We start from the raw sequence: 23,087 nt of genomic DNA on the forward strand, positions 1-23,087 counted from the left end.
AGCTGCAATGCTCCTCTGGGAAATATGCAAATTGCCTCTTCAGTGAGAAAGTAGTGTAACATGGTGCAGAGTGTGTTTCATGAAAATGGTGTAAGACTGGATATCTGCTGTAGCACTTGTAGTGCTACAAGGCTTTTTAGGGCATTTCTGGGACAGGTCTTACGGATTGCCGGAGAGATGGGTGGGTCTGGCTATCCACACACCTCCGCCCATGGAAGTGTTTGACATGTGGCTGACAGACCACATGTTTTAAACTGGTGTGAGTCTATTTGGCACATGGTCTGTGTGGGCAGGTGTTGTGAAACCTCTGGGAATGAACCCATGAGTGGGGGTTCGATATACTGACCAGGGTCAGTGTGCAGAGGTGAGAAGTTCTCTTGTGAAAAGTCTGTGTACTGGGACACTGGGACACTGGACTGACACTGAATTGCCATTTTTGGGAACGTGTATATTGTATTCCTGCCTTGAACTGCCGTTTATTTTCTGTTCTGATGGCATGCTTTATGAGCTGTTAATAAAGCCGCCTGGATGTTTTATTCAAAGTACCTCCTGTACCTACGTCAATGCAACTGAGACGCGAGCTGAGTGAGTACCCCCGTTACAGTAGACACACCATTCCAGCATGCCAATGGTGAGAAGACTTATAATTATAATAATATAATAATAATTTTATTCATTTATATAGCGCTATTAATTCCACAGCGCTTTACATACATTTGCAACACTGTCCCCATTGGGGCTCACAATCTAGAGTCCCTATCTGTATGTCTTTGGAGTGTGGGAGGAAACCGGAGTACCCGGAGGAAACCCACGCAAACACGGGGAGAACATACAAACTCCTTGCAGATGGTGTCATTGGTGGGATTTGAACCCAGGACCCCAGCGCTGCAAGGCTGCAGTGCTAACCACTGAGCCACCGTGCCACCCTTGCAATGGTCCTCTGGGAAATATGCAAATCCAACATAAAAAAAACAAACAAATCTGGTGAAATGGAACTCTGAAAGATTTGATTATCACTAGTCATATATCATTTGTGTGACCACGACAGGCAATTATTAGCCTCAGCAATCACATGCAATCATCACCAGTGAACCAAATGATCAGCCACAAAAGCAATGTAAATGATACACAGCACGTGACCAACTGCAGGACTGGTGGAGATCACTCGAATGACTGGTGATTTGAAATGAGTCGTAAATACTTTTATTATGTTTTCATTACCTGGTATTAGACAAATTTATATATTACGGAAAAACATCTTTTTTCTAACATAGTAAGTAAATTTTACTGTAGTAAGATCACAATAATGACAGCACTTTCCCCACATCTTTAAACAACTTTCCTAAAAATGTAATTTAAAGTAGGACCGCTTAATTAACGTATAAGATATTTTTGTCATTTTGTACCAGAAGGTAGTCTCTTTCACATATTTATACTTTTGCATATTTGCTGTAATGTACATCTGTAAAACGATAAATGAAAAACAGGATAGAACACAACTAACATTCATACTACTAAATAGATACATTTTACAGTAAAGTAATCTTTTCGGCAACTGTTACCTCCGTTTTTATGAAGCACTGAAACCAAAATGCTGTTGTAGGATGCTGACATTCTGTGCAGTTTGACTGATTGCTAAAATGAAAAAATAATGTTCTGCATTTATTTTTTGTTAAGGAAAATGGAATCTAATACTGTTCTCTATAAACACATGCACACATACCTTTCTTAAATTATATACCGTTGCAGAAATAGACAAAATCGTCATGAATAAAATAGCAAAGCTATATTCGTAGTATGCTGTAGCTATCCATGTACATAATGTATAGGCTTGGAACACATAAAATGGATTAAAGACCTGTAAAGTAGAAGAAAATAAATATTTCACATATGCACAGCTTTAACAATTGTAACAGAATCATTTCCTCTTGTCCTCCTATAACCCCAGTCTACACTGTACAAAAAAAAAACAACAAAACAACGAAAATTTGTGGACAATTGGGAAATGATCTATTAAGTTGTGCAACCTCATGGACTCTAATATGTGTTAATATCACTCAAAGTTGCTTGTGCTCTTTTTATGCACAATCATGTGACTCAGATGAAAATTGAATCTTCTGTTTTTTTCATTAGAACCACTTCTTGTTTAAGCCTTTTTTTAATTAAATATAAAAGTGTCTAAGGGTACTTTCACACTTGCGTTATTTGTTTTTGGCGCAATCCGCTGTATTGGGAAACAGCGGAATCCGTTAACGTTCCCATAAACTTGCACTGATGACGGATTGTGCCAAAAGTACCTGCGTTGCTTCCGTTGGCCGACGCTCCGTTGCTTCCGCCGAGCAGAAGCAACGCTGAATGTAACGTTAAATGCTTGCATCAAAATGACGCCGACCAACGGATTCCATTGCTTCCGTTAAAATTTATAATGGTTTCCTATGGTAGCGGATTCCGTTGCTAAGTGCTTAACAACGGAATCCGCTGCTGGATTCCGCTATTTTCTACTGAGCATGCCCAGACTAAAGACCAATCACTATGTCAAGGTTCCTTATCTGGAAAGCTATATAAGAGCCCTAATTCAAAGCAGCAAGCAATGCCTTTGGACACAGATCTGCTGTGAATCCCTGAAGACCAACTCTGAAGAAATCAGACCAGGAGAAAATATCTGGGAGAACTGGAGGACAATTGCAGAGGTGAGAAAAATCAGCGACCCATAGTCCCCATATTTTGTTTGCCTCTCCTTTTTTTTTATTTTTTTTTTTTTGGAGGGGGGGGTTTCACCGTTGATATTATTTTTGAATGTTAAATAAAGAGCTTATGCTCCTTTCTGTACCCAAAAAAATTTAAAACAAAAAAAAAATAAGAAAAACGTACCCAATTATTGGTTTGTTGAGTAGTTTACCGCCTTTTTAGTGTATGTATTTAGATAATTTTGTTTTGCCTTTTGTTGCTTTTTTCAACAATGATTTTTGGCTATTTTTGTGTGTTGGAAAAAACATTCAAATTGGTGATATTGACTGGAAATTGGATTAATGGAGTTGAGTTGGGTTAGAGTGGGGCTATTGTTTAATAATGGGAGGTGGGTTATGGTGGGGCTATTGTTTGGTAATGGGAGGTGGGGCTATTGTTTGGTAATGGAAGGTGGGTCTATTGTTGTATAATGGGAGGTGGGTCTATTGTTTGTTAATGGAAGGTGGGTAGGGTAGGGCTATTGTTTGGTAATGGGAGGTGGGTTTAGGGTGTGGCTACTGATTGGTAATGGGGGTAGGGTTTGTTATGGTTCTAATTGGGCTGTCCCAAAGAAGAAGGAAAAAAGACAAACAAAAAAAACCGGATCTAACGGATGCCGTTTAACAGACGCATAATGGATACAACGGATGCAACGCGTCTGTTTTTTTCACAGGAAACCGCTAACGGATTCCTGTGAAATAATGGATCCGTTGCTTCAGTTTGCACCTTAAAAATAACGGATGCGTCAAAACGACGCAGCAATGAACCCAGCGGATTTCACACGACGCAAGTGAGAAACAAGCCTATCTTTTAACTTTTCATCTGTGTTTTATGTTCTGCTGTGAATAAAATTTGGCTATAAGCAGGGGCGGACACAGATCGCAGGGGGCCCCTGTGCAAGAAATCTTTCTGCCCCCCCCCCTTTATACCACAATATAATTATGTAAACATAGATTGCACAGTTTATTACTAGTTTAGGACACAACAACCAAATCTAAACAATAAATAAGCTCCATATTTACCATCTGAATATACCACAGCACAGACCTGCCGCCCTTCTATCTGCTGCAGCTTCAGCGCTGTCTCCAATGCATCTATGTACATTGTCTGGAGATGTCTGAAGCTCATGATTGTCTGCAGTGGTGACATGGGGCACCTGGGCTGTGATGTCGCAACCATTGTAAAGAAAATCACCAGGGAATGTGACATTAAATGATCAGGTATGGCTGGACTCAGATTTTGCAGATTTGAATTCTCCCTCCTGCAGCCCCTAACAGGTGAAGGAAGGGACCCGTGTCAGATTAGCATAATCGCATGTGTTCAGCTATTCGGACCCCCGCTTTTCCTGTTAGTATTGAAGCTGCCAGTTCCCTGTAGCCCCCCCCCTCCCTCTAGGTCCCTGTGCAGTTGCACTGGCTGCACGGAGGAATGTCCATCAGTAGTTATAAGAGATTTCCAAATGATTGCATTCTTGTTTTCTTTACATTTTACACAGCATACTTTTTTTGGAAATTGAAGTTGAAAAAAAAAGATTGCTTTTGGACAACTATAATTGAGGTGTATATTAAAGGGAATATGTCACCAGATTATTGATACCTTATCTGAGAGCAGCATGATGTAGACAAAGAGATCCTGAATCCAACAATGTATTCCTTGTATGACTGGGTGCAGCCGTTCTGACACAATCAGAATTTTTACATTTAGACATGTAGCAGAGCTGATAGAGCTGTCCCACCCACACCAAGATCTCTATAGAGACTATACATTTACAGTCAGGTGTCAATCAGAAGAGGAGGTATGCCAGACTGCCGTGCATGATATTACAGGCCGAACAATGATAAATTCTGCCTGTGGCTTGCTGCTTAAACAAACATTAGGCTGGAATCACACTTGCGAGTGTAAAATCAGACTAGTCTCATGCTAGAAAGTAGCATGAGCACTGTCAGAGTGTTGATCCGTGTGCAATGCAACAGCAATGCGATTCTGTGATTTTTCTCATGATTGTAGTCCAAGTGCAATCCGTGTGTGATCTGTATGGGATCCTTTTTTATTCTCAGCAGCTATGTCATCTGCCATTCAGCTCTGTTACATGGCCGCTGACAGCAGACACAGACAAAGCCATGTAGCAGAGCCAAATGGCCGCTGACAGCAGACACAGACAGAGCTGCACGATCAGAATGAAGTCGGATGAACTTCACCTGACTTCATTGTCATCCCGCGGCTCTGTCTGTGTTTCATGGCCTGATTTTTGTTCACCGGTGAAGGTCTCACCAGTGACCGTAAATCCACTGAGTGACTTAAGTGATCTGCGCTATCAGCGGTGCCGTCGCTGAGGTTACCCGCAGCCACAGCTGAAGTCCTCCCGCTGAGATCTGTGGCCGCGGGTAACTTGAGTGACGTCATCGCTGATAGCGCGACTCACTTCAGTCGCTGCGGGGAGCTCACAGAGAGCGGTCGTGGTCTGTGACCGCTCTCTGTCAGCTTCTGATGTAGCAGAGCTGAAAGCGTCATGGGACCTCTGTGGATTACGTCGGACCTGGAGGGGTATTTGGGGGTTTAATAAAGTGGTGAAAGAGGGTGTTTTTTTTGTCATTTATTTCAAATAAAGGATTTTTTGGTGTATGTCTTTATTTTCTTTATCTTACAGGTTAATCATGGAAGGTATCTCAGGGAGACGCCTGCATGATTAACCTAGGACTTAGTGGCAGCTATGGGTTGCTGCCATTAACTCCTTATTACCTCGATTGTCACCGCACCAGGGAAATTCAGGATGAGCCGGGTACAGTCCCTGGACTGTCGCATCTAATGGATGCGGCAATTCCGGGCGGCTGCTGGCTGATATTGTTAGGGTGGGGGGCTCCCCATAACATGGCACTTCCCATCCGGACAATACCAGCCTCCTGCCGTATGGCTTTACCCTGGTTGGTATGAAATTTGGGGGGAACCGCACGCCGTTTTTTAAAAATTATTTATTTATTTAATTTACTGCACAATATAGACCCGTCCACCGGCAGCTGTGATTGGTTGAAGTGAGACAGCTGTCACTCAATGTGGGGGCGTGTCTGACTGCAACCAATCATAGGAGCCGGTGGGCGGGGAAAGCAGTGAATACGTGATGGAACAATGAGCGGCTGGCTTTTTCAAAAGAGGAAAAGCCGCCGGAGCTTTATGACAGCCGTGCAGCGCCGCGCTGGTGATCGGGGAACGGTGAGTATGAGAGAGGGGGGTGAGGGATAGACCGACAGAGAGAGAGAGACCAAAAGGGAGAGACTGAGAGGGAGAGACAGAGAGAGAGAGACCGACTGATAGAGAGAGACCGACAGACAGAGATAGAGATTGACCGACATTGACAGACCTTACTCATTTCCAGTGTTTCTGCAACATGCGATAAATGTATTTAGAAAAACGCATGTCACTAGGATGGTGTGTGTACCGTCCATGTGACATCCGTTTTTTTTTCACAAACCCTAGACTTTCATTGGAGTGACTCGCACGTGAAACTCATTAAAACGCAGCATACTGCAATTTTTTTCTGAGTCTGATTTGGACTGAGAAAAAAATAGCAGATCGGAGCTGCCTCAATGATTAACATTGGTCCGATTTTCTCGCATTGCACTTGCGCCAGTTAATCGCAAGTGTGACTCCAGCCTTAAAGAAACAACAGCTTGGACCTTGACAAGACAGACATCGCTGAATTCTCTGTGCTAACCTTTGCAGCATTCTGTCTTCAGATTATATAGCAGAAACTTGCTGCAGATTCCCTTTAACCATTTGTATTAACAGGCAATACCTGAACCTCTGTGGTTCTACTGACCTTGGTTTAAATCATGATAGGATCTAATGATGATATCAGGTTCTGGAGAATGGCTGGAGGTCTGTGAACGGCACGTGTAATACAGTTACTGGAACACACCAGTATTACAGAAAGCCACGGACCCACTTGGGGGGAGGGGCGACATGACCAAGGGGGAGGTAGGGAGTGATGGGTTAATAGGGACAGTGGTATATGCCTAATATGGCTTTGGGGGATGGTTTTAGCCGGGGAGGAAGAGGAGGAGCAGGGAAAGGGTTAGCTGGGAGAGGAAGGAGTTACCTCCTCTTCTGTTTCCGGACGCCGAACGATCTGCACGTGCACCTCCATGGCAGATCTTCAGGAGCTCCAGCGTCTGATTCAGGCAGCGGTCGCAGCGCACGGGCCCCTGGCAGTGCAGACCCACATCAGGGCTGCCGGGGTTAACCCGTCGGCGCTTGCCCCTCGTCCCCCCAGCAGCGGCGGGCGCCAGTCGCGGCCCCCCCGCAGGTATTCCCCGGGCGCGGGGGGGGCGAGGAGGAGATGTAAGAGCCCCTCCAGGGACCCTCCGCAGAGTGCAGCGCAGCAGCAGCGTCTGGCTGCTGCAGAGGCCGGCGGGAGGAATCTTCGTTCCAGCCGCGGCGGTCGGGAGGTGGGAGTGGCCAGCACGGGGCCTGCTTCCGGTCCCGGCCTCCGGGCTGGAGTTACTGAGACTGCAGCGGCTCCAGGCCGGGAGCGCGCTCGGCGCAGGAGAGAGGCCAGCAGATCCCCCTGCAGTCGGCGGGGGGACCGCGGGGCTGCACGTGGCGGTAGGTCCGGCGCCGGGGGGGGGTCTGCGGTGCCTGACCCCGGTGCGGCTGAGAGAAGGAGTGACGGCGGGAGCCCTGCGGCAACCGCCGGGTCACTCAGTACCGCTGTGCAGCCCCCGGATGTGGCAGTCTCCCGTGGGAGCGGGAGGACTCGGCGGATGGAGGCCTGCAATAGCCCAGGAGGGCCAGAGGCGACGACGGCTGAGATCCGGAGCCGGGCGTCTGGTCGTCCGCGCCCAGAGGCCCCTTGCAGTCGGCAGGGGGGCGGGCGCAAGAGGTCGAGGCCCGGGGTGCCGGCGCGGGGGACAGGACGGTCTCCTGGGTTGTCACCCCGGGGCAAGAGATGGAGCGGGGATGACTCTGCCCACGCGGCGGCCCTGTCTGGCGGCCGTGGTGGGGGGGGTGCTGCGGCGGCGCCCCCCGGATGTCGGATGGAAGATGAGGCCAGCGGCGAGGAGGGGGAAGAGGCTTTCGGTTCGGAGGAGTCGGATGGACGACAGACGGAGGACAGCGAGGCGGCGGTCTCGGGAGACGCCGAGCGGCGGTCGGGTGAGACGGCCGCGGAGGCGGCAGGGGCTGCGCTGGCGGGGGGCTTCGGGGGGGGGGCGGCTGCGGCTACGGCAGCGCCCGCTGGTTTCGCAGTGTGGAGTCAATTGTTGGGGCTGTTGCAGGGGCTGGCGGCGGCTTCGGGAGCGGGGGGGGAGGGGGCCCAGGCGCCGGTGGCGGCGTGGGTGGGTGCAGCCGGTTTAGGGGCCTCGGCGGCGACGGGGGGTGACGGAGCGGGTGCGAGTAGAGGGGGGGGCGAAGGGGGGAGTGAGACGGGGGGGGGAAAGGAGAAGGAAAAGGAGAAGGAAAAGGAGAAGGAAAAGGAGAAGGAGGATGAGGTGGTGCGCTTAGATGATAGGGCTAAAAGCGAAGTTTATGTTTGTTTTGAGGGCCCGCTGGGGGCCCATTTAAAGAAGGAGGTGCGGGAAAAAATTTGGAAAGGGGAATATGTGGAGATATTTTCTCTGCTTCCCCTGGAGAAATTTAATTTGGATAGGGTTAAGCCGAGTGATTCCAAAAAGGAGAAGGACGAGGAGGAAAAGCGCCGTTATAGGCTTATTCCTCGGACTTTTGCCAACTGGCTACAGGCATTTGCGATTTTGGCGAGCGTGGTCGGGGAGAAGGAGCCGGAGCATTGTTCGGCTTTGTTCGGCTACATGGATGCGATAGGGGAGGCTTATCGAGTTTATGGCGGACTGGCGTGGCTGCGCTACGACGAGCAATTTAGGCAGCGGAAGGCATTGCGGCCAGATATGCGTTGGGACCATAAGGATATTTCCTTATGGATGCGATTGATGTCGGCACCGGCTCAGCCCTTTCGGGGGGGCGCCGGGGGTTCGGGGGGGGCCGGGTCCCCGGCAAGTTTCAAGAAAGGTTTGTGTTGGCGGTACAATGAAGGGCAGTGCAGGTTTGGAGCGGCGTGCCGTTTTAAGCATGAATGCTCCGGATGTGGGGGGGGACATAGCTTGTCCAAATGTTTTAAAAAAGGAAAAGGAAAGGCTGGTGATGGGGCTGGTAAGAGGGACGACGCCGGTGAAGGTAGAAGTGATGGTTCCGTTTTTAAATAGGTATCCGGACAAGGAGGCGGCGGCGTTGTTAAGTTCTGGTTTTTCGGATGGTTTTCATATTCCGTCGGTTGTTAATGCATCGGTTCCGCCGTATCGTAATTTGCGTTCCGCTCGGGATCACCCGGAAGTGGTGGATGAGAAGCTGGAAAGGGAGGTGGTTTTGGGCAGGATGGGCGGCCCTTATGTCGCCCCGCCGTGCGGGAATTTGGTGGTGTCACCGTTGGGGGTGGTACCAAAGAAGGAGCGGAATAAATTTCGGCTGATTCATCATTTGTCTTACCCGGAAGGGTTATCGGTGAATGATGGCATTGCGCCGGAGTTGTCGGCGGTATATTATGTGTCGTTCGATAAGGCGTTGGACCTGGTTAGGGCGGCGGGGCGGGGTGCATTGATGGCAAAGGCGGATGTGGAAGCAGCGTTTCGGTTGTTACCGGTTCATCCTGATAGTCAGCATTTGTTGGGTTGCTGGTGGGATGGCAGTTATTATGTTGATCGTTGTTTGCCAATGGGCTGTTCCATTTCGTGTTCGTACTTTGAGGCATTTAGTTCGTTTGTTGAGTGGGTGGTTCGGGACGTGTCCGGGCTTACGTCCATCATTCATTACTTGGATGATTTCCTGTGTGTCGGGCCGGCGGGTTCGATGGTTTGTGCGGGTTTGCTATTTGCGTTGCAAAAAGTTGCGGCCAGTTTCGGGATTCCTTTGGCGCCGGATAAGACGGAAGGCCCGGCGCCGGTGATGTGTTTTCTGGGAATTGAAATTGACACCATTGCTATGGAATGCAGGTTGCCGGCGGAGAAGGTCCGTGATTTGAGGTCCGCAGTGTCAGGGGTAAAAGCGGCGAAGAAGGTGCGGCTTAAGGCGGTGCAGTCTTTGCTTGGAAAATTGAATTTTGCTTGCAGAATTGTGCCAATGGGGAGAGTGTTTGCGAGGCGTTTGGCGACGGCGACGGCCGGGGTACGGTTGCCGGCGCATTTTGTGCGGATCACAAAGGCGATCAGGGACGATTTGGAAGTATGGGATCAATTTTTGCAGCATTTCAACGGCCGGACGCTGGTGATGGAGAGGGTGGCGTCTAACGGGGCGTTGCAGCTGTTTACGGATGCGGCGGGGTCGGCCGGGTTTGGGGCTGTCTTCAGAGGTCATTGGTGTGTCGGGCAGTGGCCGCAGGCGTGGCGGGAGAGCGGCTTGGTTAGGAATTTGGCTCTGTTAGAGCTATTCCCCATTGTAGTGGCAGTGGAGCTATGGGGGTCGCACTTTGCCGGAAGGAAAGTGTGTTTTCATTGTGATAACCAGGCGGTGGTGCACGCGATTAACAACTTGTCTGCTAAGTCGGAGCCGGTGGTGGTGTATTTGCGGCATTTAGTGTTGAGATGTCTGCAGTTGAATGTGCAGGTAGTGGCAAGGCACGTTCCGGGTGTTGACAACGAGGTGGCTGATGCTTTGTCTCGTTTTCAGTTCAGCAGGTTTCGGGCGCTGTTGCCGTGGGCGGACGAAGTTGGAGTGGAGTGCCCCGAGGATTTGTGGCATCTGGTGAGGCGGTGATCTCAGACTTGATTCGGAACTCGGTGACCGAGGTGACTTGGTGCCGGTATGCTAAGGTGTGGGCTGAATGGGAGGAGTTGTTGCGTCTGATGTTTGGTGGGGAAAGCGTGGATTACTTGGTGGCTTTGTTGTCATTGGTGAGTACGGATTTTTCAGCCGGGCGATCGGCATCGGCTGTGGCACATCGGGTGTCGGCAGTGGCATTTTGGTTAAAAATGAGAGGGGAGCGTGATGTTTCACAGGATTTTCGGGTTCGTCAGGCTTTGCGGGGCTTTCGCCGTGGCGTACGGGAGAGGGACAAGAGGCGCCCTGTATCGTTTGGTTTGTTGAGACGGATGGTGGGTGGCCTGAGCGGCATTTGTGAGTCTGTGTACGAGACGGTTCTATTTACAACGGCTTTCGGTCTCGCTTTTTATGGGGCGTTCCGGATAGGCGAGCTGGTGAGCCCGTCCAGGGTGACGGGTGGTGGTTTGATGTTTGAGGACGTGCAAGTGAGCAGTAGTCAGGTGGAGTGCCGGATTCGCCGGTCAAAAATGGATCAGCTGGGCCGTGGTAGATTGGTGGTGTTATATGCGGTTCCAGGAGAGGAATTGTGCCCTGTGCGTTTAGTCGAGAGATTTATGGCCGTGAGGGGAGGCTTACCTGGCCCGTTGTTGCGGCATTTGAATGGGTCGTTTTTGTCGAGGTTTCAGTTTGTGGCGGTGCTGCGGCTAAGTCTACGTAACGCGGGGGAGCGCCCGGAGGAATTCGGGTCGCATTCATTCCGAATTGGTGCAGCAACGGAGGCAGCCCGTTGGGGGCTTGGAGATGAGGTGGTAAAGCGTATTGGTAGATGGGAATCTTCTTGTTTTCGGCGGTATGTGAGACCGCAGTTGTTGTAGCATCATGGGACTTTGGTTACGTGCGGAAGGTTTGAGGAAAGTTTTGATGTGTTGGTGGTTGTGCTGTTATTGGTTTTGATATTTTCGTTTTGTTTTATTTGTTATAGGGAAGTGCCTGATCTGGATCTTGGGGCACTCCTTCGTATTTTGGGGTGCCCGTCGGGCGGAGGTCCGCCCGAATGGTCGACAGCTGGGTTTGGATCGTGCGCAGGCGACTGTTCGATGGATCGGAGTTCGGGGCATGGAGTGGGGCAGGGTGGTCCCGGAATTTCGTTTCCATTGTAAAGTTGAGCGGCCCCCGGATGTGCTGGTATTGCATGTGGGGGGTAATGATCTTGGTGCCAGGGCGTCGCGGGATTTGATCCGAGACATAAAGATTGATTTACTGCAGTTGTGGAAGCGGTATCCTGGTTTGCTGGTCGTATGGTCTGACATAGTGACCAGGTTGGCATGGAGAGGGGCTCGGTCGGTGGAGAAGGTTAATAAGGCCAGGGCCCAGGTGAATAGGGTAGTGGCTAGGTTTGTGACCAGGAATGGTGGGATTGTGGTACGGCACAGGGATTTGGAGCCGGCTGATTGGCGATTTCGGAGGGGTGATGGTGTGCACCTCAACGAGGTCGGTCTGGATTTATGGGCGTTGGGTCTGCAGGATGGTGTGGAGCGTGCTTTTGGTGTGTGGCGGGTCCAGGCCACGTAAGGTGTCACGTGGTCTGTCCTGTGGCGGTGGGGGTAGGTCTGGTCCAGAGGTTTGGAAGTGATTGGTGGCTGGACCGGGAGTCATTGTCTTGGTATGGTGGCTCTCGGTTTCCGGGATGTGGCAGGCACGGGGTTCTGCCAAAGTGTGGGGGTCAATCCGTGGGTGATTGGCACCTCGTCTCTGGGTCGGTGTGTTGCGGCCGGGGACAGGGGGAGTAGTAGTAGTGGACTGGGCCTACCCCGGGGGGTATTGTAAATGTTATTGTCTATTGTTACCGTTATGTGGTTGTTTTGGGTCGCCCGTTGGACGGCGTCCCTAAGGTACTAGTCTGTAAAACAATAGGCAATAAAAAGGCTGCTGTGGCCATTTGAACCAAGTCGCATGCAGTCCGTGTGTTTAATTTTAGAGGATAAGGGGGTTTGGTTACACAGACATCATGACCGGAGAATCCTCCCTCAGCTGGTCAAGAAAGCCACGGACCCACTTGGGGGGAGGGGCGACATGACCAAGGGGGAGGTAGGGAGTGATGGGTTAATAGGGACAGTGGTATATGCCTAATATGGCTTTGGGGGATGGTTTTAGCCGGGGAGGAAGAGGAGGAGCAGGGAAAGGGTTAGCTGGGAGAGGAAGGAGTTACCTCCTCTTCTGTTTCCGGACGCCGAACGATCCCCGCCCACCCTCCCTTTGTGTTGTCATGTGGGAGATGTTTTTGGGTAGTTGGGATACCTTTTGTCACAGTAGCGGTGGGGGTAGGTCTGGTCCAGAGGTTTGGAAGTGATTGGTGGCTGGACCGGGAGTCATTGTCTTGGTATGGTGGCTCTCGGTTTCCGGGATGTGGCAGGCACGGGGTTCTGCCAAAGTGTGGGGGTCAATCCGTGGGTGATTGGCACCTCGTCTCTGGGTCGGTGTGTTGCGGCCGGGGACAGGGGGAGTAGTAGTAGTGGACTGGGCCTACCCCGGGGGGTATTGTAAATGTTATTGTCTATTGTTACCGTTATGTGGTTGTTTTGGGTCGCCCGTTGGACGGCGTCCCTAAGGTACTAGTCTGTAAAACAATAGGCAATAAAAAGGCTGCTGTGGCCATTTGAACCAAGTCGCATGCAGTCCGTGTGTTTAATTTTAGAGGATAAGGGGGTTTGGTTACACAGACATCATGACCGGAGAATCCTCCCTCAGCTGGTCATGATATCTGAAAGCAGTCTAATGATTCTTCAGTTGATTTGAATGAAACAATAATGCAATGTGGAATTCTGCAAAGTTTTGTCATTTAGCGAAAACTTCCAGCACAAATAGACGTTTAGACTAGCTTATGTCCGATAGAATTAATGCAGTCAAATGTGGCTCAGAAAGCGTTCTAACAATGGACTCTTGTTTAGAATTAGGATTATTTTCTTTGCTGCAGATTAAAGTTCAGGAGCATTGTGAAGTGTAATATGATGCAAGTTTTGAAAAGCTACTTTGCCCCTTTTTAACCTCATATTTCTAGCTAGAAATATCTCAGCTATTGTTGACTTATTCAAAAAGGCACCACATTGTAAAAAAAAAAATCGCTAATATCTTCCTGTAAATCATGATTTATACTGTATGGAAAAACAGATAATGTAAAACACATATACAGTATATCTATGTAATATATAATCAGTTGCTCTGGCTAACGGAATCACTGGATTGAATGTGGACAGGTAGGAATTTGGGTGCAACCAATGCAGTGTAGAGCTGAGCTTGTCACTATACTGCTAATTTATTGAGAAATGGGGTTACGTATTCTGCTGCTAAAGGAGAGACCAAGATGAGGTTTCACATGCAGTTTCTTGTCTGCCAAGTCTGGATCTACTAAGGTTCAGGTGGAGTAGTAGTTGGATAACACATGGGATTAACAGTGCTGAGCCAACTACGTCACCACACTGCTGATTACAGATGAGCGAACCTTTCAAAGTTTGGTTCGCTGATCTTTTAAGGAATTTCTGATGCTTGCCTAATGGTTTGTTGAACATTTTCGAACCCTGTTGTATTAAATGTGAAGCCAGACGTAAGACAGAAAAGAAACCTTAAAGGGTGGGGGGGTTAAAAAGCTTCAAAAATAGCAAAAATATATTTCACAATAAAGCCGCAGTGTTGTGGCACAACCATTAGCTTTTTAGACTATGGACATAAGAAATATTGAGGTGGATAAGAGACAGGTGTAGGGCTGGTGCTTCCAGACCCCTGGCAGTATAAACAAGATACAACCTGGAGACCCATCTTGGAGACTTGGCATTTAAAAACATTGCAGGCAGGCAGACAGAAGGACAGTGGCACAAATTGCCTCCCTCTTTGCCCCAAGGTGTCTTTGCACAGCAGTTATTCCTATACAGATGGGTCACTAGCAAATTTTTAGCAGGCATGATGGATGAGTGATAAGATTAAGCCTGATGCTCCCACAACTCTGCCAGTATAGAGAAGGCACAAATTGAAGACCGATTTTTGATATTTGACATTTAAAAACATTTCAGGCAGATAGCAGGAGAGGGACATCACTTTCCCCCTCAATGCTCCAAAGTGTCTTTGCACAGCATTTGGGTAAGGTCCATGTAAGACACGAGATGTGGCCCGGCATTTCCATTTTTAAAATCAAGAGGTGGCTGAATGACAGAATGATGCCTGTTCCTTCCAAACCCCTGCCAGTACAGTCAAAGGACAATTTGGAGACCTTACTTTGAGTCTCCACATTTCCAAAAATTAAAGTCAGACAACTGGAAAAGTGGCAACATTGGCAAAGACAACAAATAGTCAATTGCCACAACATTGATGCATGGGACCGGTCCTGTAACTATGCCTGAACTAGCATTACTACCTACACCAGCGACAGCAAGATGACAGACAGGTCATCTCTCTGGTACTACACTATCGCTTAGTCGGCACAGTCTGGAACTGGGGTAGCAAAGTCATTGGACATTCATAAATCGTTTATCTTGATGAAAGTAAGGCAGTCTACACTTTCAGGGGACAGTCAGATGTGCTTATCCATCCATACACCAGCCAGCAGTGCTGAAGAAACAGTCTGAGAGAGCGCTGGCTGCCGGGCAGGTCAAAAGTTCTAGGCGTATCTGGCGAGCTCAGTCCACTCTTCCATTTTTGAAGACCAAAATGCAAAAGGGTCCAATTTCCCTTATAGCATCGATGTTGAGATCTAGATACGCGTGCACCATCCTCTCCAGTTGTTCACTGTGTCAGACTTGAACTACTGCTACTGCATCTGCGATGACGATGCAATGTTCCTGTGGTTGTAGTTCTAGAACTGCAATGCACACTGTGTGCCCAACTGCTCTCTTGTGGAAAACTACTGTTAAGATGGTCTACAAGTTTGTTTCATTATTCAAGCATCCGCGTGTCTTTTTCAAGGGAGAGGGGAAGCAGCTTGCTAAATTTTCTCTTCTACCATGTTGTGGCAACCCCGTAGTCAGCACTCTTTCTAATTCTAACAATACTGATAAAATGTTGCAGCAAGAAGGCGCTCATGTGTCAGATGCTTCCATGAGGTTCAAGTCCATGTTGTGTTGGTGGCAGGGTAATGCTTAAGCTTGCCTTCTCATCCCCTTCCACCAACCATAGACAACAGGGATGGGATCAAAATCTTCTTCATCTCTTGCCAATCACCTCTTCCTCCTCCATTTATTCAATGGCACTAACAACTTCACTACCAGTTTGTCTGTTACCATGAACCTGCCTCAAACAATCGACTTCACACTCTTATGACACCTGCGTGTGCGATGACTGTTTGGAACGTGAAAAAAATAGTATCCCTTCCTCATCATCCTCTGCTTCCTCCTATTCCTCTGGGTCCACCACCTCCTCCTTCAAAATATTCAAACTGTACTCCAACATGTAGCTACGCGGAATAGGGATGTTGATGGCATCGTCAGTGCTAAAAATGTTTGTAGCCATTTCAAGACTGTGCAGAAGGCTGCAGAGGTCCTTCATCTGAGTCCATTCCGCAATCGTGATTTGCCCCACATCAAGACTGTAGTGTTGCACGTTATGAGTCACTGCACCAGGGCTTTTTGCTACTGCCACAGTCACTGCAATATGTGCAGAGTGAAACTTCATCGTGTTGGCACATCGCATATCAATTAGTTTACCAGTAGGCCGAAAGATCTTTGTAGTGTTGTAAGTTAATTAGTCACAGGGTGCAAACGGCAGAAATAAGCACACAGCGACTGTGCCTTCTGCAGCAGAACATCCAAGTCGGGATAGAGGCCTAGAAATTGCTGCACATCCAGGTTGAAGACATGAGCCATGCAAGGCACATGTGGGAGGTCTCCCAGGTGAAGGGCCGCCACAAATTTCACACCATTATTGCACATTGCCTTCCCTGGCTCCAAGTTCAGTGGTGACAGCCATTACTGATATTCGACTTGGATATCGGCCCACAACTCCGCAGCTGAGTGAATGCATTCGCCAATGCATATTAATTTCAGCATTGCCTGATTGCGTTGAGCCATGGCTTCATGGTATGGAGGTGGGATGGATTGTCTATGCACTGTTGGAACAAGTGTTTCATTAAAGGAGATGTTGAGGGTGCAGATGGAGTCCCTAGAGGAGGTGGAGGAAGCAGAAGCAGTGGAGGAAATGGTAGATCAAGAGGTTTGTCCCGCAAGCATTAGAGATTTTAGGACTTGGGAAACAGCCCCTTCCCCACCTGCCCCTGCAGTCACCAGAGTTACCCAGTGCCCAGTCAGCAAGATGTACCACTCCTTGCCATGCTTGCTCATCCAGGTGTCAGTGGTGATATGCACCCTGGTGGACACAGAGTTTTTCAAAGAACCGGTGATGTTGTCTGCAACAGGATGGTGTAGCGCAGGTGCAGCTTTATTAGAGAAGTAATGGCAACTAGGCAACTTTCTACTGAGGGACTGCCACGGCCATGAGTTTTTAGAAACCATCTGGATCCATCAGGTTGAAAGGCAGCATTTCTGTGGCCAACATATTGGATATGGTGAAGTTCAAGCTTCTAACTTTGACATATGTAGGAAGAAATAATCTTTTCCGTGACCAGAACTGTGGGTGTACTGGCTGGTGTACTGAGAGATGGCAGAGTAGGTTGTACATGACAAACCAGCAGACTGTGAGGGAGGTGCAGGCAGGGATGTTATAGTGGATTGTGAAACATGTGGTGTGCTTGGTCTGTGAGATTGGTCAAAATCCACAGGCATCCCCACTTCCATGACAACTGATGGGCTCTCACTCATCCTGACTTTAGTGGGTAAACGAGTGGAGGTTCTGTGGCCAAATACCCGGGTGAGAACAGTTTTGATGGTGACGGAGGAGGAAGAAGCATCAGATGCGGCTAATGGGGCATCGGGGGGTTGGTGATGGCCGCTAGGCCGCATTTTAGTACAGTAATATTCCCAGACTAACACATCTTGATTAGTCGTGTGATGGTTCATGCATGTAGTAGACAAATTATTTGAATTTCTGCCTCTACTGAGTCATTTTTTTTTTTAAAGGTTTACAGAGAATCTGAGTTAGGTCATCCATTCAAGTCACAAAAAAGGTCCATGCTAGGCATCCCTTTCTGCTCATTTAAAATGTAGACCTGCCACTTCTGCTGGACACAGTCAGAGTTGTGGCTAAGGATGTAGTGGTTGTCCTGGTTGTATCACTCCTTGTCTGTGTGGAAAGAACCTCATCTTCTTCCTCCATCTCCTCTGCTGAGCTACTCAGCTGTGTGCCTCTGGGTCACACCAAGTGGGATCTATAACTTACACTGGACACAAAAGTAAAATTCTGCATTTCTTGGCTGACGTGGAAATATTGTCCTGCTCTCAGAAGGACCAATACATAGTTCAATAGTTCACAGGCAAATTCTTAGCAGACACTAAAAAGTACCAATGCTTAGTTAGATGCTTCACTAGTAGATTTTAAGCTGGCACTGTAAAGTGCCAATACCTAGTTAAATGGTTCACAGGCAAATTTTGTGCAGGCTCTAAAAAGTACTCATGCCTATTTACACCATGTTCCAAATTATTATGCAAATGATATTTTTCATTGATTTTCCTAAATGGTCGGTGCAAATGACAGTCAGTCTAATAAAAGTCGTCACCTGTTAGTGTATACATCGAATTTTATTGAAGAAACCTCCCAATGATAATAGTGTAATCTTCAAAATTAAAAAAACTCAAAATGCACTGTTCCAAATTATTATGCACAGTAGAGTTTCTAAACATTTTATGTTTTAAAGAACTGAAAGTACTCGTTTGTGCAATTTGCAACATTAAGAGGTCCCATTCACTGAAATAAAAAACTATATAAATCCAAAACATCCTAACAGTCCAAGTTACATGTTAACATAGGAACCCTTCTTTGATATCACCTTCACAATCCTTGCATCTATTAAACTTGTGAGTTTTTGGAGAGTTTCTTTTTGAATATCCTTGCATGATGTCAGACTAGCCCCCCAGAGCTGCTGTTTTGATGTGAACTGCCTCCCACCCTCATAGATCTTTTGCTTGATGATACTCCAAAGGTTCTCTGTAGGGTTGAGGTCAGGGGAAGATTTTGGCCACACCATGAGTCTATCTCCTTTTATGCCCATAGCAGCCAATGACACAGAGGTATTCTTTGCAGCATGAGATGGTGAATTGTCATGTATGAAGATGATTTTACTCCAGAAGTGAGCAGAGAGTGACAGTGCCCTGTGCAGAAGCCCATCTAGGCTGGGATAGTGGGTTAAAAATTGCTGGACAACAAGGTTCAACACGTGAGCCATACAAGGCACGTGTGTCACCTTGCCCCGGCGAAGGGCTGCACTCAGGTTTGCAGCATTGTCGCACACGGCCTTCCCTGGCTGCAGGTTGAGTGGAGACAACCATTTACTAAACTCGCTCTCCATAGCTGACCACAACTCCTCAGCTGTGTGACTCTTATTTCCAAGACATTTCAACGTAAAGACCGCCTGATGCTGTTGAGCTCTGCTGCCAGTATAGTAAGGAGGTGTGCGGGTTTCCTTGTGCGCAGTTAAAACGCGGGTGGCCTGACCAGACAGGCTTTGGGCGGAAGTGGAGGACCCAGACAAGGTTGAGGAGGCAGAAGCAGTGGAGGAACTTTACAAGTCTTGGGGATGGCAAGACTTGTAAAGCAGACCCTTCTCCATCTCTCACCATAGTTACCCAGTGCCCAGTCAGCGACATGTAACGCCCCTGTCCATGCTTACTGGTCCAAGTATCGGTGGTGAAATGCACCCTGTCACACACAGAGTTTCTCAAGGAAGCAGTGATGTTCTGTGCGACATGCTGGTGTAGCGCAGGCACGCCTTTCTTGGAGAAGTAGTGGCAACTGGGCATCTAGTACTGGGGCACAGCGACGGACATAAGGTCTTGAAAATCCTCTGTGTCCACCAGGCTGATTGGCAGCATTTCGGTAGCCAACAGCTTGCAGAGGATGAAAGTCAACCTCTTAGCTTTGTCATGGCTAGGAGGAAATGGTCTTTTAATTGTCCACATCTGAGGGACCAAAATCTGGCTGCTGTGCGGAGACGGCGTTGAGTAGGGTGTCCCTGGAAAACTGCTGGTCTGTGAGGAAAGTGCAGGCGGAGACATGATGTTGTCTTCATCCAAAGTTGGTGCTCTCAATGTCTGAGAGAGCTATACACCAGCACCTGTTTTCTCTTCCAAAACAACTGACGACCTGCCAATCAAACTGCCTGTTGCGGTTAAAGAGGTGGAAGGTCTGCGTCGAAAAGCATGTGTGACAGCTGTCCCCACAGTCATAGAGGATGAAGAGCGTGCGGATGCACTTGAAGGGTGACAGACAGTGGTTGGCCCGCTCCGCTAGGCCACATTGTAGCACAGTGAGCTTCCCACTGGGACTTATGCTTGTTATTCATGTGACAGTTCATGCATGAAGTAGTCAAACTAGTGAGCTTTTGGCCTCTACTTACAGATTGGTGACAAATTTTACAGATCACATGAGTTGGGTGATCCTTTGTGATGTCACAAAAGTACCAGGCAAGGCAACTATTAGAGCCCATGCAACCTGCAGAGCCACCCCGACTTATGCTCAGAGGCAGAGTTGTGGCTGAGGATGCAGTTGTTGACGTGCTTCCAGTACTCCGACTCTGTCCAGGAATGCGTAAGGTAACCTCATCGTCAGTCGCATCCTCCTCCACCGCCTCTGCTGTCCTCCTTGAGTGCCTAACTGTGGGTTGACAGTAAGTGGGATCTACAACATCATCATCAACAGGTGTGTTTGCACTCCCCTCGTCTTGAGACCTAACCTCTGTAGCTTTACCACCTACCCCACGGACACAAACTTTTTTTCCCCTTTCCAACACGTCTGTTCCCCTTTCCACCAGCATCTGTCCTTTTGCCACTCATTTTGTTTGTGACCAGATTGGACACTTGTCGTAGCAAAAATGGAGAGGTGGTGTACAATGCAGAGGTGGTCTAGCTTTATTGGCAGCTTTAGAACCAACACTGACTATCCCAGACAATGAAAGTATGGCCCTAACAATGGCAGCACTGTTTGCAATGAAAATTGCATAGCAAAAATGGGCAAGTGTGTAGAATGCATAGGTGCTGTAGGTAGCTGGACAGCAAAGGAATACTAAGTTAGTATTCCAGACAATTTTAGTATGCCACTAAAAGTGTCAGCACTGTTTTCAATGAAAATTGCGTAGGAAAAATGGGCAGGTGTGTAGAATGCACAGGTGCTGTAGGTAGCTGGACAGCAAAGGAAGCCTCACTTTCTATCCCTGCCAATGAAAAAATGCACAAAGGAATTGCCTGAGCTTATGTAGCCAGATGTTATGTTATATAAAACCCTGCACAGCGTTAGCACGGACCTGTCTAGCAACAATGGCTATGAATGGCTGTAATGCAGCCCTGAAAAGGGCTGAAATTACAAGTAGTCCCTAATCCCTAAAGCGCTGTGTAGATTGCACTGTATGTCTATAGCACACAGAGCAGCAGCAGCGGGAGCAGGAGTGGTGACTGTCACCCACCCGCAGCAGAGAGATAATGGCGGCGATGGGGAAAATGGACGTGTCTTATAAGTCAAGTACATGTGACATGCACAGCCTATGACACATACCCCTGCTTGTCTGGCAAAAATCCACTTTGCTGTGTGTGTGTCTGTGATTTTCTGACAGCCTGGCCTGTCCCACTGTACGCGCAGTTAGGGAAAAAAAAAAATGGCGATCGCCATTCTTTCAGCACTCAGCAGCACTGATCTAAACCCCGTCCCCCCCGCACACTATACACTGAATTTTGATAATATCATGATTCACAGTGACTCACACTATCACACTGAAAAGCCAGCTAGTAACTAGGTATGCTTTTTGGTGATCGAACCGTTCTCAAACATAACTCGAACTACCAAACTTTTAGCAAATCGTTCGAGTTCGTCGAACGACTCGAACACCCCCCAAAATCACTCGAACATGAAATTGGCGAACCTCGAACATCGCTCATCTCTACTAAATACATCCCCTTCTCATCATACAGCATCACAATTCTATTTAAAAGTATGATATGTTTCTAGAAAAGCATTTTGGAAACCGCAAACAGCTACCAAGCGTAATTGAACTTTACCGATTTTTCACAAAAAACGCTCTGGAAATCGGGATCCGAACAGGAAAATGATCATAGCAACTTTGAAAGATAGGGGCTGGAGCGTGCCAATTACATCACTGCCTTAAAAAGGGAGGAGCTGAGGCCATACTCAAAAATGACTAATTCCGCAAAATTTAAGATATTGTGACAGCTTATAAACATAAGAATCTTCTGTTGGAAGGTCTCAGGATTGTTTTGAGACCATCCCTGAAGAAATCAATGCTGATACGACCGAGATATCAAGTAAAATCTTCGACGGATGGGAAACTGAAACTGTAAGCCTTTTACCTCAGACTGTTCCTCAGTCTGTCATATTATATCTCCTGTTCAGAAAGAACCTGCTCAGTCTATTAATGAAACACCCTAATCTCCTCTCATAACATAGACTGATAAATACAGCTTAAATCTAATAAAAATATTACAAATTTGTCCATTATAAAGCTGAAAGTAATCCTCTCATGAAGTGAGTGCACACTGCGGCCATCTTAGCTGCCATAGTAACGCTGGCTCCATTAAAACTAATAGCGGCTACTCCAATATTCAAGGAGACGCTGTCTGTGCTGTACAAGTTCTTTTTTTTTTTTATTATCACCAATTTGTCTACCCTGATCAAATCCTTTCTACCAACTCTAAATAAAGCTGACAGGACCCTTTTTCTTAACCCTTTATATAGGACCTGAAATTATGTTGTCAGCTTTATAGTAATCAATGGCAGCATAACAAATATATATAGAGTTCCTTTGCAAATGTGCTACGGATCTATAGACTCTTCCCAACCACACTAGTCTACGCTGCCTATTAAAATTTATAATAAAACCAAAGAAAACCTTTCAGTATTACTATAAGTTTTGGCATCGATCTCATGCTGCAGCCATTTTGTTGTTATAGAATGGAGATTGTTTCTGCATGAAGTTCAGCAGCGGTTCATATGAAATATACTGAGATCTTATGCCTTTGATTCAAAGTGACCTGTTATATAAAGATATAGTTCTTTACCTTATTTTCAATGAAACAATTAAAAGTTAGTTTGTCCCCCTTGTTAAATATTCTTCTCTACTGGTATAATTCTCTCCTTAAGTCAAAAAATGGAAAAAGGAACAATTCCAAAGACCAATGGTCAACAAACACCTACTAAGCCTTCTAGGTCTAACCTTAAATCTATGGCTAAAAATGTTACAGCCTCAATGATTCCTAAATACTTGAAAGACTATGACACTAACAAGCAATTCAGACTAAACACTAAGAAAGGACCACCATCAACTAAACAGACTGGAAATAACCAAACCCTTGACAAAGAAAGTCTGTCTCCCTCTAGCAGATACCAAAGTGACTGTCTAAACAAAGAGGATAATATCAAGAGAAACCTTGAAGAAGAGAAATTACTTCCCTCAGAAACTTATATCAAACCCCGACTTTTCATCCTTACCAATTCAACAA

General features: G+C 47.4%; 1 protein-coding gene across 1 annotated transcript in view; it reads right to left on the reverse strand.

Moving 5' to 3' along the window:
- Positions 1-23,087, reverse strand: part of LOC142296638 (putative cation-transporting ATPase 13A4) — a 523,287-nt gene that overhangs the window by 373,305 nt on the left and 126,895 nt on the right. The window contains exons 7-8 of the mRNA XM_075340491.1: positions 1,724-1,858; positions 1,563-1,635 (exon numbers count right to left, since the gene is read on the reverse strand). Of these exons, the coding sequence (XP_075196606.1) occupies positions 1,563-1,635; positions 1,724-1,858 (208 nt within the window). The remainder of the gene's footprint in view (positions 1-1,562; positions 1,636-1,723; positions 1,859-23,087) is intronic.

This window comes from Anomaloglossus baeobatrachus, chromosome 3, assembly GCF_048569485.1.
Source record: "Anomaloglossus baeobatrachus isolate aAnoBae1 chromosome 3, aAnoBae1.hap1, whole genome shotgun sequence".
NCBI classification, from domain to species: Eukaryota; Metazoa; Chordata; class Amphibia; order Anura; family Aromobatidae; genus Anomaloglossus; species Anomaloglossus baeobatrachus.